Consider the following 13,635-nt stretch of genomic DNA (forward strand, 5'->3'; position numbering starts at 1 on the left):
CTTCGCGGTTTCGTTGGCATTAGTGAAATGTTTTGGAACAAACCTTTTTTTCCAGCTCCGCCTGCAAACAACGCGGCAAGCGCTCAGCCTGTGAGGTCATGCAAAACAGCAGCGCCCGTTCGATGTTTGCACTAACGGAGAGAGGCTGTAGTAAGTCGACGACTGAAGCATTCACGAATCTTTTGAGTTCGCTGAACGCTGACGTTTATCGCTTTGAGGTTAAGGTGTACGCGTGCGTTGTAAATAGTCGGGACATTGAACAGTTGCACAGTTAACGATCAGCTTCGTGCGGAGACCACGCCCATCGAAGCGCAAGGCGCGCCACATATGTTGCGCGCTAATCGCGCAATCCCCGTCACGTGAGTCATAAACTGAACACTCGGGGCATGACTTGGAAATATTTTATTTCTCAAACCCACGAGTACACAGTACACACAAAACAGATCCACCGTGATTTTTCCGAACTTATAACAACAGGCATACAAATATTTATGGCAACGACGTTGAGTTCCTTCTTAAAACCTTAGCTGCAATGTTGAAAATGCAATCAAGATAATTAGCGTTGCTGTACCGAGCAAGCCCGAAAGATAATGATGTTCTACAGCACATTACGCAAATGTGGATTCAAATAGCACAATCAGCACGACAACGTGAAAGTGTATTATAAAAGATAATGAAAGATTATATCAGCTGTGCAAGATGGAATGTTGAATCAGCAGTGTGCCAAAAATAAATGTGTAAATAAAACAGTACAAAAGCTGCTAAATTAGAAAACTGCTGCCAAGGATGACACAAATGGGTGACTAGAATCAATATGGGTCAAAGAGCAATAACAAACATTTCAACACACTAAATGACAGGAACACGAAACTAGGAATGATAAAACAGCTAGGTTTGTGCGCTTCTAATGTGAGCTAGTAATAGCAGAGGAGGATTAAAAGGTTTCTTAACTTATATAAAATATAGGCACCAATATTATAAGGCTACACACATTTTCAAGCCAGTCAAGGGAATACATATGGCCATTATATAAACTAGTAAAGTACACGTAAATGACAATACTGATAATAAAATCCGGATTTGTTTCACTGAAAAGTGTCACAATTCGGATTACTTTGTAGCCGATGTCACCCTGTCGAAAGCAAACAAAATTCATGTGTCAGAAATTGATACTAGTAGGCTTGCACTGCAAAAACAAAAACTGCAACATTCATTAAATAGAAGATGCCCAATTCCTTAACTAACTAGGCAGACATTTTGCAACAAACGAAATACCATGCTCGGAAAATTAGTGCCTGTGTACAATTGCAAGCCAAGGTTTGGAGACCATCAGCAAAAAATTAAAATTTCTTCGAGCACAGCTCCACAACATGGCGTTGTTTCAATACATTGCATTGGTCAAACATGCACACGTAGGCTTAAAAAGTTTCTTGCTGCACCATTTGTTTCCATACTTTTGATCATGACTGTACATGTTATTATTTAAAAGGTATGCTTCTTAAATGAGGGCAGTAGAAGTTCTTCACATAATGTTCACCACTATAAACATAGGACAATACTGCTTGAAGTATAAACAATATGATGACTTGTAAAACCAACAAAAACAAGACATTTTAATTGTGACCACAGAACAGTAGCAGAATGTCAAAATGATTGATAAATGGCACGCAGTTAAAGTAAATAAATCATGAGCTGCTTTTGCAGCTTTTGTGTTCAGCGTGTTTATTACGTTGTGTGCGCTAACCCATGATCGCATCTCGCATTCTCTCAAAAGAGGTCCACAAAAGAATGTTCACAGATGGTGTGTCAGCGCTCTGCCTGATATAAAATTGACATGTGCAAGGATATCGCACAATGTAGACCAAGAAAACAAAACAAAGTGTTTAGATAAGATAAGATAATCAACACACAGTCGACAGCATGGCAAAAGTTGAGTTCCTTCCCCAAAACATTGCTCATGAATGGTAGCAGTGACCAATACGGATGAGATACATCACTTTGCACTCGTGGGAGCATTGATGTTCTTGTTTTATTCATCACAAGCTTGAACATTCTGGGAGTAATAGAACACAGGATGAAGCTATGATTCAAAACATATTGTCATGCTTTGTTATGAAGAAGCTGAAATAAACTCGGGTACCACACACAATGTAACCAAGGACCAAGGTTCGTCATTCATCAACATTGCATGTTTTAAAACGAGTGGTGTATTGTCGATTGCTTCGCAACGTAAAATTTGATACATGGGCCATAATTTGATTACCTAGTGCCCGAGGAATGTCCTTGCCTTTTTTTCATCTACTTTCAGCTGCAAAAACCGCACAATTTTCGCGCTGCTGTGTCCATGGAAACAAAATGACGTGACCCACCTAAAAGCTAAGCAACTTTAAGATGCATCAGAAGCATAGCAAGCCTGCCAAATCTTGATGTTCCTTACAGTTAAGTAGAATTACAAATTATACGACGAACTGCTAGAAGAGTTACTTTCATTGTAAGCAATGCTCCCATGAGGCAGCCCAAACATCGTTTTAGTTTTATTCCTCGCGCTTAGCATTATTGCGTTTATTGTCTACCCTGTTTAATCTCAACTAGATGTTCCTACATTACAACCTTGGACTCAAAACCTTGGACTTCATCAGCCTTCATCAGGTGTATGGCCAACCTGTTAAACAGATTTATCAATTTGTTTAAAAACAAATTGCTTGCAAACTGATTTTCACCGTCAACAATGCTCTCATGCAGGAACTGAAATGTCATTGCAGTTTTGTTCTTTGTGTTTGACACCAATGTCCTGATCTTCTACCGTCTGCACTGTTGACAGTCATCTGCACTACATCTACATTACATGCAAGCAGAGACATACATTAGCTACATACGAGTACCACTGGAAAAAAAAAAAAGAATTTCTCTTCATAAATACTAAATACTGTTGCACTACAAACCATTGGCACAATTGAACAATGGCAGTTTTAAAGCTTTGTTCATGCATCATGCAGAAGAATTATTGTTGGTGTGGCACAGTTAAATAAAAGTGAATGAGGGAATGCCAAACACTCTTCAACCAGTCGTCTGGAGGCAAAAATATGGCTCAAAATATGTCGTCCGCTCAAGGAATGGCCACACAGAGAGACAATTATTCTAGAACTCAGAACTCCAAGGCACAAGTTTCTCACACACAAAATCAACTAAATCAAGTCACAATAAAGATGCAAGGAAAAAAAAAAAGACAGCTGCACCAACAAATGTGTTTTAAAAAGCCAGAGCGTTTCTTACAGAAGTCGCGGTATAAACAGTACGCTAAATTACATATGTTCATGTTAGTTCTAAGTTTTAAAAAATGTGCCACTCATTTGTGCAGATCTACGACTACGAAAATTGTCGGTTTTCTGAATAAATGAAGTGAGTACCGAGATATATGTGAGCATTATAGAAAGACTTGGATGATAAAACTCTGGAATGGTAAACATACCAAGTTTCACCAGGTAAAGTTGTGATGACATAGCGATCTGACTCGGCAAAACACGGTTCAACATTGTTATATTATTCTAATTGCTCAAGTATTTATAGGCGAGCAATATGAAAGGTGACCCGTTTCACGTACATGGCTGAAATGCATGTGTTTGTTTCTGCCTCAAGGCTGATTATAGGGTTTTTAAATGGTATTTAAAGGGACCCAAAAGGCAAATGCCAAATTAGGCTAGAGTTATAATCATTTAGAGCTCTCTTCGCACTGGTTCAGCAGTCAAGCATGACTTGCTACCAATAACTAAATTTTTATGATTTTCATGAATGGTCTAAAAATCACAAAAAAATTGGTTGTGCAAAAACTCCACACTTAAGTGCCAATAAACATCTGGGCCTTCCATTTTGCAAAACTTAATGAATGCAAGCTATTCCGAAACTTAAGACTTGCTGTTCCAGCTCTGTCACTCTAGCTTAATTAACTTAGTAATTTACTTTCACACCCCTTAACACGACAGCTTGCTTGGAAATCCTGACGAGAAAAAACTGCAACAAACACACATCGCAAACACATCTGTAGTAACAGATAATGACATATCTTCAAACAGACAGGATGTGTGTTGACAGAACCATATGAGGCTGATAAGCCTCCACATCAGAAAAGTACACGTTAGTTTCATTGTGCTCATACAGAGTTTAAAAGAATACTTCACACGACATAGAGTTTCATGTTGCACAGAAAAAATCAGAGTGTGCTGATCCAGATAACGTGTTTCACAATTAGGTGCAGCATCGCTCATGTGTGCTTATCATTTCTGGCACACATTACAAAAATGACAACGTTCACGTGGGCACTGCTGTTGCATTCTTCAGAGACGCTACAAACATAAGTGCCGAGATAACCAAATTTTGAAAGAAAGGAGCGGGGCACTGATATCATCTGGCATTGTACCAGAAAGATTAGATCAGCTGCCTACACTTCGTTTCATACTTATCAGGCAATGGTGTGGAAGCTGCATTAGTATTGCGGTCATAGAAGTTTGACTCTGTGCATTCGCAGTGCAGTTTCTTTATTTGCAATGCTTTCTGTGAAATACATGCTTCACATATTACAACTAGAACTTTTGGACGTACTACGTCAAATCACATATCCACTGCTGTGCCTCCAGTAAGTGTCGTACTATGTTTTCGTTGCAGCCACTGGTTGCAGAAATGTGCCACTCTGCTCGTTTGGTGGTTAATAGGTTTACATGTGCGACATCTTCCATGTAATATAATATTTAAAAGAATGACACTTGACGCTACATCGAATTGCACACTATTCTCTGGTAGCCAATGAGAGCTGTGGGAAGAGTCTTACTTTCTAGTCTTCATAGCATTCCTGCTATGCATAAAACGAAGTAGCATACAGCCTGTGAATGTACTTTGCCGTTTTGTCAAGTGCACGACACCTGAGGCAAGATCAGCAAGCATTACCAAATGTTCGCCTGCCCTCTCGTGATTCAAAGGGCACCGCCTTCGGCTGCGCGGATGTCCGCTGATGAAAGCATGGCGCCCGGCGAATCACAAGAGGGCAAGCGAACGCTTGCGCAATCTCGCCCCTGACGCAATGGCTTAATAGCTATAAAATGCTGCTGCTTGGCACAAGGTCACAGGTTCAATTCGCGGCAGTAGCTGCCACATTTTGACGAGTGGAGAACGCAAAAACACTAGTGTACGGTGCATTGGGTGCACATTAGGGAACTTCTGGAGGTCAAAATTAATCTGCAGTCTTCCACTATGGTATCTCTCATAGCCAATGTTGTTTCGAGACACTTAACCCAGACAGTTGTTATATCAACCTGACGTACAGAACACACCAACGTGAAGCGAATGCCCGTTTTTTGCTGGAGACTGTTAAATGTTTCTGATTTTTGCAGTAAAACGAGAGGGTACCAACTGATGCTTTCTTGAACACGAGGACCACTTGAAACATCAGTGTGTGATGTTAAAATTTGCACTTGCTCAATAGTTTCTGCTATTTGAATATATAAATTAAATGTTCTTTTTCCTGTCGGTGAGCCGTGTACCTCTGCAGGTCACATGCAGCCGTTTTTCATATTGCATGGTTGTGGAACCTGTGTCCACTGCATGTCCTCCTTGGCATTTTGTAATTTTGTGCCAGATGGTGTGAATATCTAAGTTACATGAGCTTCAAAGCTTGCTCTCAATTCATTAATCTCCGCGAAAGACCCCGCCCTTGTCCGAATTTGCCATGCAAATCCACAGTGGTATATGAAGGCTTCGTTTTCAGGCATTGATGTTTCAGGCATTAATAAGAAAGGACAATTAAAGAACTCAATGACCGCAATTTAATCCTCATTCCTGCGGAGGAAATTCCACAGCACTATGGCCTGATAGCCTGATGAAATGGATATGACAGAGTGCTCTCCTACTGCGCTTAGCATTGGAGCTCTTCTCTTCGTCATTTAAAAGTAGTACTTCTACGTCTCGTGCAACAGTATATGTCCAAAGTTACAAAACGACGATTAACCTCTAAGCTGCCTTAAATTTAGGGTAAAACAGCTGCCACTTAAACACCATGTACCTTGCCAACACAGCGGCACGACATCTATTAAAAGAGGATCCTGATTTTTGTCAGGACACAAATATACTCTTACAACAGTGATTAATTGAACCAGAAACAACATCCAAGGTTGAGTCCTGCGTTTATGAACACATTACAACCGTCAGCAAAGGGTTATCATTCCTCAATGTGATTTAAAGTGCAATTCTCCATGAGCGTCATCTGCGTGCTTACATATCTGTGCGCCATTACATTTCTGAGTCGTCAATATGAGTAAAAGAATTTGCTGAAGTTAGCTTTCATGCGTGTCCATTCCGTCTGTCTACATACGAGCTTGAAAGCTTCAACGTTTGTTGATACATCACAGAAGGCATCAGGACGTACAAAAAAATGCATTATGAGGAACCTTAAGATTTTTATAAAACAATTCCTTAATGCTGCACCACTTTTCTTTTTCAAACGTCTATTACAGTTACATAAGATGTGACATGAAATATTTGAGTGCTTACACGATGCAGTATGCTATGCCAGTGTGCTGGGCTGCGATTTTGTAGTGATGCCTTTTCCGATGGTAATGCTATTTCGCACTTGTTGCGTTCAGGAGTGGCTGGAGCGGCGCTCCATCCACTCACGAACACAACAAGTGCCAAAAAGGCATTAGCATCGGAAAAGGAATCGCTACAATATTGTGGTCCTTCTAACAATGGTGACACACCATTTTAAAGTCTGTGTGATCTTATTCAGTTGAACTGCCAAATGCACACTACCAACTTCAATAGCTTTTTTTGTGACCATAGTTCATGACTGTCCAATTCAAGTATTTCAAGTTCCATACCTGGCCTGCTAGCGCATAAAGCAGTGCTAGACAAAGATTTTGTGATGATTATTTTCATTTTGTCTTCTTTTCACCCATCATGATTGGCTCGCATATCGGCATGCCACCACTGCCAGCATCAGCCACTTGGCACAATTAATGATAAGAAAATGATAGAATATGAGAAGAATCCATACAGATTATGGCCACTGAATGTTACGACACCCCCCAATTACTTTAGCCAAACCCTCTGCACTTGTGACTGTGCTGCTCTTCAGCAGCTTTCCATCGTTTTCTCTTCAACAAGATGATAAAATTCTGTACAGAGAGATAGCAGTAAGATGCAGACATGACAACAACGAAGATGCAAATATGCTGATGCTTCATCAGATCTGACGTTTTCAAAAAGTGCCCGACATGGAATTTTAGAAGTCCTAGCTCAGGCTTCAGGTTTCTGCCTTGAACTGTTATGCTAACATATCACTCCCAAGAGTCACAAGCATTCACCCTACTGCTCGAGCTGACGACACTCTTACAAGACCATCTGAGCAACTGCTCCAGCCCGACAAACCGCACCATAAAGCATACCTGTGGTCACCAGCGCCCACATTCTCAACACATCTGCAGCAATGGTTGCTTGATTCACAGAACGTCGTCGTACTCGCCGCTGGAGCCGGATGAGCTGTCGATGGCTAGCGTCCTCTCTGGCACGGCCATGAGGTTCCTCGGCTGATGCCGGGTGTCATAGCGGCGCGGTGTGGAGCCCTCGCTGCTCGACCGTTGGTGCCGTGCAGTAGGCGGCGGAATGGGAGTGAGGTCGAAGGCAGGCAATGCTGGCGGGCGATGCCCCGTTTAGCTGACTCAGCAGTTCCTCTGGGGTGGGGTCCCAAGACGGTGACCTGTCCTGGAGTGCCTGCTTGTACTCCTGGATGGATTCGTTGAGCGACCACAGCTGGCAAAGAAGCGACATGTCCATTTGACGGAGTCCTACCTACGTGGAGGACAAAGCACGTCATGCGTGTGGGGCACATCATGCAACTTTGTGAAACGTGTTACCAGTGCAAAATCAATCGGGGAAACAAGAAGCAGGAAACGCAAGCGCTAGACTATTGTTGAAATTTACTTAGGAGGAGGCTTTAGTTTGGGGCCAACTATGACTTCCCTATTCAAATACTACATGTAAAATGCAGAAATGCTTTTATGAGACAGCCGCTAAGATGATTTTAATTAAATTTATTGCATTTGAGAGAGAAAGTTTAATTCTAGCAACTCTGGGAAGCAGAATTTTGATTCGTGACCTCTAATTTCTGACAAATATTCCCAAAAATTTTAAGTTTTAAAAATAAATTGAGGCACAAAGTTTAGAAATCCACAACTCCGCACAGAAAAGAGATATCACAGTTCCGTGAACTGCATCTGTTACAGCATCTAAAGTGAACAAATTTGATATATGGATTTGCAGCTTACATGAAAATGTTACAATGTTTATGAGGGTTTTGCAGAAATCCTACTCACACATTAGTGGTGTATTTCAGAGTGGTGTACAATACATCAATTTTTCTGCTTTAGATATATTATTAGGTGCAGTTCTCAGAATTGTAATGTTTTTAATTTCTGTGTTACATAGTTGTAAACTTCATAGCTGAGCTTTTTTAAATCTTGCAAATTTCAATCTTTGTTTTTTTAAATACTGACGGTCTAAATAAAATTATCGCCCTAGCACTCCGCACAGAAGATTAACCAGCCAAGCTGAAACGTGCAGCCCCGATGTTTATCACTGGGTTAATCCCGACGGTTCAATAAAGTATTTCTCAATGATTGGTTACATGCTTCGTAGACGCTGCTTCGTGCGCTCAAGAAGAATAAGCGTTCTCCTCAGTGGTCATCGACTGTGATTCGAAAATCATCAGCTGCGCTACCATCCGCACTTCTAGTTCCAGCATTGCAGAACAGGTTGCCATTGCTCTTGCATTGACGGACGGTGTACATGACACGATTTATTCAGACTCCGAGACCGCTATCAGAACCTTTCAGATGGGAATGGTGGCTCCCCAGGCCCTACGTATCATCGAAAACGCTAAAGACCTCAAACGCCACTCATTAGCCTGGTTCCCTGCGCACCTTGCAAACATTGAGGGTGCCTCGCTCAACCCCAACGAGGAGGCACACTCGGCTGCACGAGGTTTGACTGACCGTGCGCCGGGTAATGCGTCCTCTCTAGGGCGACCCGAGCCTCTCTGCTCGTACAACGAGATCTGCAAACACAATTACCTATCAAGAAGACTCCTGCCTCTGCCGCATTCCTCAGCTGTGCAGGGCCCAGGCAGTCACTCTCAGACTTCTACAAACCAGCACTTACCCGAGCCCTGCGGCACTACACACAATGTACCCGGAACGGTTCCCAAGCCCAGACTGCCCCTGTGTGGTGGTTATGCGGACTTCGAGCATGTCCTGTGGGGCTGCGCCTCTGCCCGTCCCCCTTTCACCCAAGAGGAAATGATGACGCTTATTAAGGCCCGGGATCAGACCTCTCAAATCCTGGCAGTCCAGAGGGCCCACGAGAGGGCCGTCAGGTTTGACCGGATGGTCCCCGAGTGGGCCTAGCCAGGTGACGTCGAGTTTACTCGCGTCTACTGTGGACCGAATAGCGTTCACTCACTCACTCACGTCTTTGTGTTTCTTAATGAGGTTACACACATGTTCGGCTGTGACAGAGCGAACGACGTCACTGACAGTATATGCCCGCAGTCCGCTGTTGTCACCATTGCCGCTTGCGACTCTTCAAAATTAAATTGCTTCAAAATCAAATATGTCCGTCAGATAATACAATGAATGGCTCATACCTCCTTGAGCAATGGCTCATACCACCTTAAGAGCGGCCTCCCCATCAAGTGAAATTCTACGTTTTAATGATGAGCGGCAACAGAGCCAGCTGTGGAAGAAGACGACGACGACAAACGGGAGCAGTGGCACGAGCACGTTCACGCGGTTGAGCTGAGGAGCACCAACAAGCCAGCTGTGGAAGAGGACGACGACACTCGAGCCCTTGCTGATGATGATAGTTTTCGGCGAACAGGTGACGGATGGACGAATCGGCTAGCCACATACAGCTTCAATGTAAAAAATATGCTTTCTACAGTCACTAGATTTCTAGCTTTTTCTTTGAAATGTGACAAACTTCATCAAGATCAGTGCAGTGGTTGCCAAGAAAAATTATTTCCCTGTTCCCACGTATTTAGACAGGAACTTCCGAGCTAAAGCTTCATCTTAATACTGTTTCACGAATCTAGCAACCAACTAGCCTGTCTAAATGCACACATTATATTACGCATCAACAATCTTCCTGAAGTGAGTCACTTCATGACTAGAGTTTCCAGCCACACTTAGGTATTAGAGAGTTTCACAAAAGCTTGGTAGAAGAAAAACTGCTGAAGCAGCCGTTCAACCACCTTCCCATTTGCTCAGTTGCTTTGTAGTTTTGCACTTTTGCTGCAGATTTTTACGTGTTTTAATGCGCTCGTATTAGGAGTGTCAAAGTAGAAAAAAGTGTGTGTGTGAAGTGTGGAAAGCCAGTCACACGGTAGAGGTGTGTGTGTGCTTTTAGATGAATTCGGTCCTTTTCCGTCACCGCGTAAGCCTCATTTCCAGCTCAATATTATCCCTCAACCTGTTCTCTTTCATCACCACAGCGATGCTCGCCCACAGTGCGCTACGGATCCTTCCGTGAAGGTTTCGCTAGGTTGTTGTCACGCGATGGACATTTAGAGATGGAAGAGCCCTTTCTCTAGTCCACTCTTCTGATTGACTGGCACAACCCATAGCTGTCACTGTGGCGCACGCACAGGAGTTGGTGAGATGGATTATAGTGGCGCACTTTGCACACAAAGTATAAGACAGAATGTTTTAGTAAACCATCACGGCACTTCTCCTGCCGAAAATAGACAGTTTTAGTATAGCGTACGCTATACGCTATAGTACAGCGTACGCTAAACAGCGCACGTTTATTACAGTTTTAGTTGGCCTGCGAGATCTTCCGATCTCAGAGGCCATATGCCATCGTCGCACCTATCTCTTGACTTCACCGACAGGTGGCGCTGACATATCTCGAAGGTTTCCCTCGTTAGCTTTGTGTCGTTCGAAACGAGAAGCAATCTCGAAAACTCCACAAGGTTATCCATAATACACTGTTGTCGAAGTGGCCGGAGACTAAGTGAAAGCTGTTTACACAGTCATTTGCTATGAATGAAGCGAATTCTGCAAAAGCCACGCCAAATTCAATTTGAAGCGGGTAGCGGGGACCGCCACCATGTTTTACGTAAACTACGCAAACCACGTAAAGACGGTAACGCTAAATCTGAGAAATAGCGTGCGTACGCTATACGCTATCAGTCGGATAGCGTTCTGCGCATGCGCGCGCAGTGATGACCCGCTATATTATAGCGTACGCAATGGCATAGCATGCGCTAAACTAAAACTGTTTAATGGCGTTTACACAGTCATAATTACGTTATGTGCAGAGCCGTGAGCCAAACCAAGCCTGTGTACTTGCGATCACTCCCTTACTAGCTGAAGTGCTGCTCAAGAAACGTGCGCAGACACTAGTGCAACATTTTTCTCTAGGCGAAGCTTTAAAAACTGTATGGCTTACTGTAAGCAGATATGGGCTTTTGGCTTTTCTAATGTTCCTATAAAAAATTTCAGTAATTTATCAGGGATATTGGGGGGCTTGCTCGAATTTGTGGCTTCTTTTTTTTTTAATTTAAATAAATGTGATGAGCAATCTTGCCTCCATTAACCCATATGCATGGTCAAATTTCAGTGTGACCCAGACTGGCATACACATATATTTAGTAAGCAACTCTTGCCAATAACTAAAAAAAAGCAAAGTAACTATACTACTACTGTTGAACTTGATATAGCGAACACAGACATATTGAATTATCAATGTAACAAAGCATATCTCAAAATTATCTCGCTGATACTGATACATCAGATATACAAATATCAGATATACAGTCGAACCTGGATATATAATGTATCTGAAGGGGATCCCAAAAAAGTTCGATATATAGGTAATTCGATATATAAAATAAAAATGTTATACAAAAGTTTGCGAGGGGGTTTTACTGTTGTTCGTTATACACGATAATTCTTATATGTGGGTTCGATATATCCGGGTTCAACTGTATCAAGGTGTTGGATGCAACTTACGACTGTAATCAATGTGTTGAAGAAAAAATAATCGATAAATAAATAAGAATAAAAGTTCTCACCATCTCTTTGCGGAGGACTGCCAGCTGTGCATCGAGTCTCGACGATCGGCCCGACCACGTGTTTTGCCCTTCTTTCCCAGCGCCACCAGCGACGCGGCTGTTTCCAAGAGAGCCGTGCGATGTCTCTGCATGTGCCGCTCGTTGACGAGATGCCGACGCCCGGCTAGCGCTGCTACTCCGTGCCGGTGCGACGGGGGCCGCCCTGCTCAGATCCTGCTGAATCATGGTGCGCATGAGATGGACACGTTCCAGCTCGCGCCACTGGCTGCTGTTGAAGTTGATGAGGCCACTCAGACTTTTGGGGAGTGGTGGCAAGTCTCTCAGTGCTTCCATTCCCTTCTGCTTCTAAGGACACACTCTCGCGGACCGAGTCTTTGAAGGCTCTCGCACCTGCGTAGTCAAAATGAAATGAAGAGAAAATGGTGAGAAAGAAAATATCTAATCTGCACTCGACAAATCTTCGCTACATCTTGGCTACGTCTAATCGGCGGCTGCCTTCGAAATTCCCATGAAGCTGCACCTCGAGTCAATGTAAACAGCTCTTTGTCTTGTTACAGGGCTAACAAACAAACTTCATCAGGAACACGAATACTAGCATGTATGTGACCTGCTCTTTTCCCAGCATTTTGTGGAAGCACCATACTAGGAATGGCCACAAAATGGTTAAGCAAACCCTAGAGCAGTTGATTACTCCTGGACTCACCCATTAGTTTATGTGCCACTTTAAGTATGGGAAGAACTGCTCACCAAAAACCCATCACTATTATTACTTTGCACAAGGTAGACTTGTGATCAATGATGACAGCCAGTTTAATTCGATCAGAATAATTCGATGTTCTTAAAACATTCAGACAAATTTAACCACGCATATATCTTTAGGTGCACTGCAATATTACGCATGTTACCTTCAACTCAACTTAAGACTTGATTTTTGAGCTACTCTTCTAAATGAAACGTTCGTCTTGTGACAAGCCTTGCCGCTTATTTCGGCTTGTTTTGAGAGGGCCATCTGCTTGTTTGGCCTGGTTTCGTCTTGCCACCTTGACTACAACAACATCAAGTGAGAATGTCAAATTAGGAGATCTCATCGGTAATGTGTTCTGCAAAGCAAACATCTCTTCAATAGTTCAAAGTGAATTAGCAGTTGTACTTTCTTCAGGGGTACAGTACGGCGAAACCTTGAAGGAGTAGTTACATAGTACTGAAGCACATACGTTTTATCTGTCCTGACAAAAACAGCCCGTACAACATAGTCTGTAGGTCTTAATTCATGTTCATATTCACAGTCACTTTGTTCACTATGGGAGCTGCTAAATATTTCATGATGTCAAAGCGAAAGGGAAGTTTTCCACACCATTAGATAATTATTTAGAAATTATCACCAGATCGATAATCTTCCTTATAGTGCAATGACTGTATGTTACTAAGCCATACTGCGCTGGCATCTTTGATTTGTTATTTACTAAGCAGCATTGTGGTAATGTGGCCAACGTTTGATATGGACGTATATTCTTCATTTC

General features: G+C 42.6%; 1 protein-coding gene across 1 annotated transcript; it reads right to left on the reverse strand.

Annotated features, from left to right (window-relative positions):
• Nucleotides 1–387: 387 nt before the first annotated feature.
• Nucleotides 388–12,448, reverse strand: LOC119457718 (leucine repeat adapter protein 25-like). Its single transcript, XM_037719368.2, is given in 3 exon segments — nucleotides 388–7,647; nucleotides 7,649–7,833; nucleotides 12,116–12,448. Coding segments are annotated over 3 exon segments (681 nt in total). The 3' UTR covers nucleotides 388–7,484.
• Between the last annotated feature and the right edge of the window lie 1,187 nt (nucleotides 12,449–13,635).

This window comes from Dermacentor silvarum, chromosome 7 (assembly GCF_013339745.2).
Source record: "Dermacentor silvarum isolate Dsil-2018 chromosome 7, BIME_Dsil_1.4, whole genome shotgun sequence".
Taxonomy (NCBI): domain Eukaryota; kingdom Metazoa; phylum Arthropoda; class Arachnida; order Ixodida; family Ixodidae; genus Dermacentor; species Dermacentor silvarum.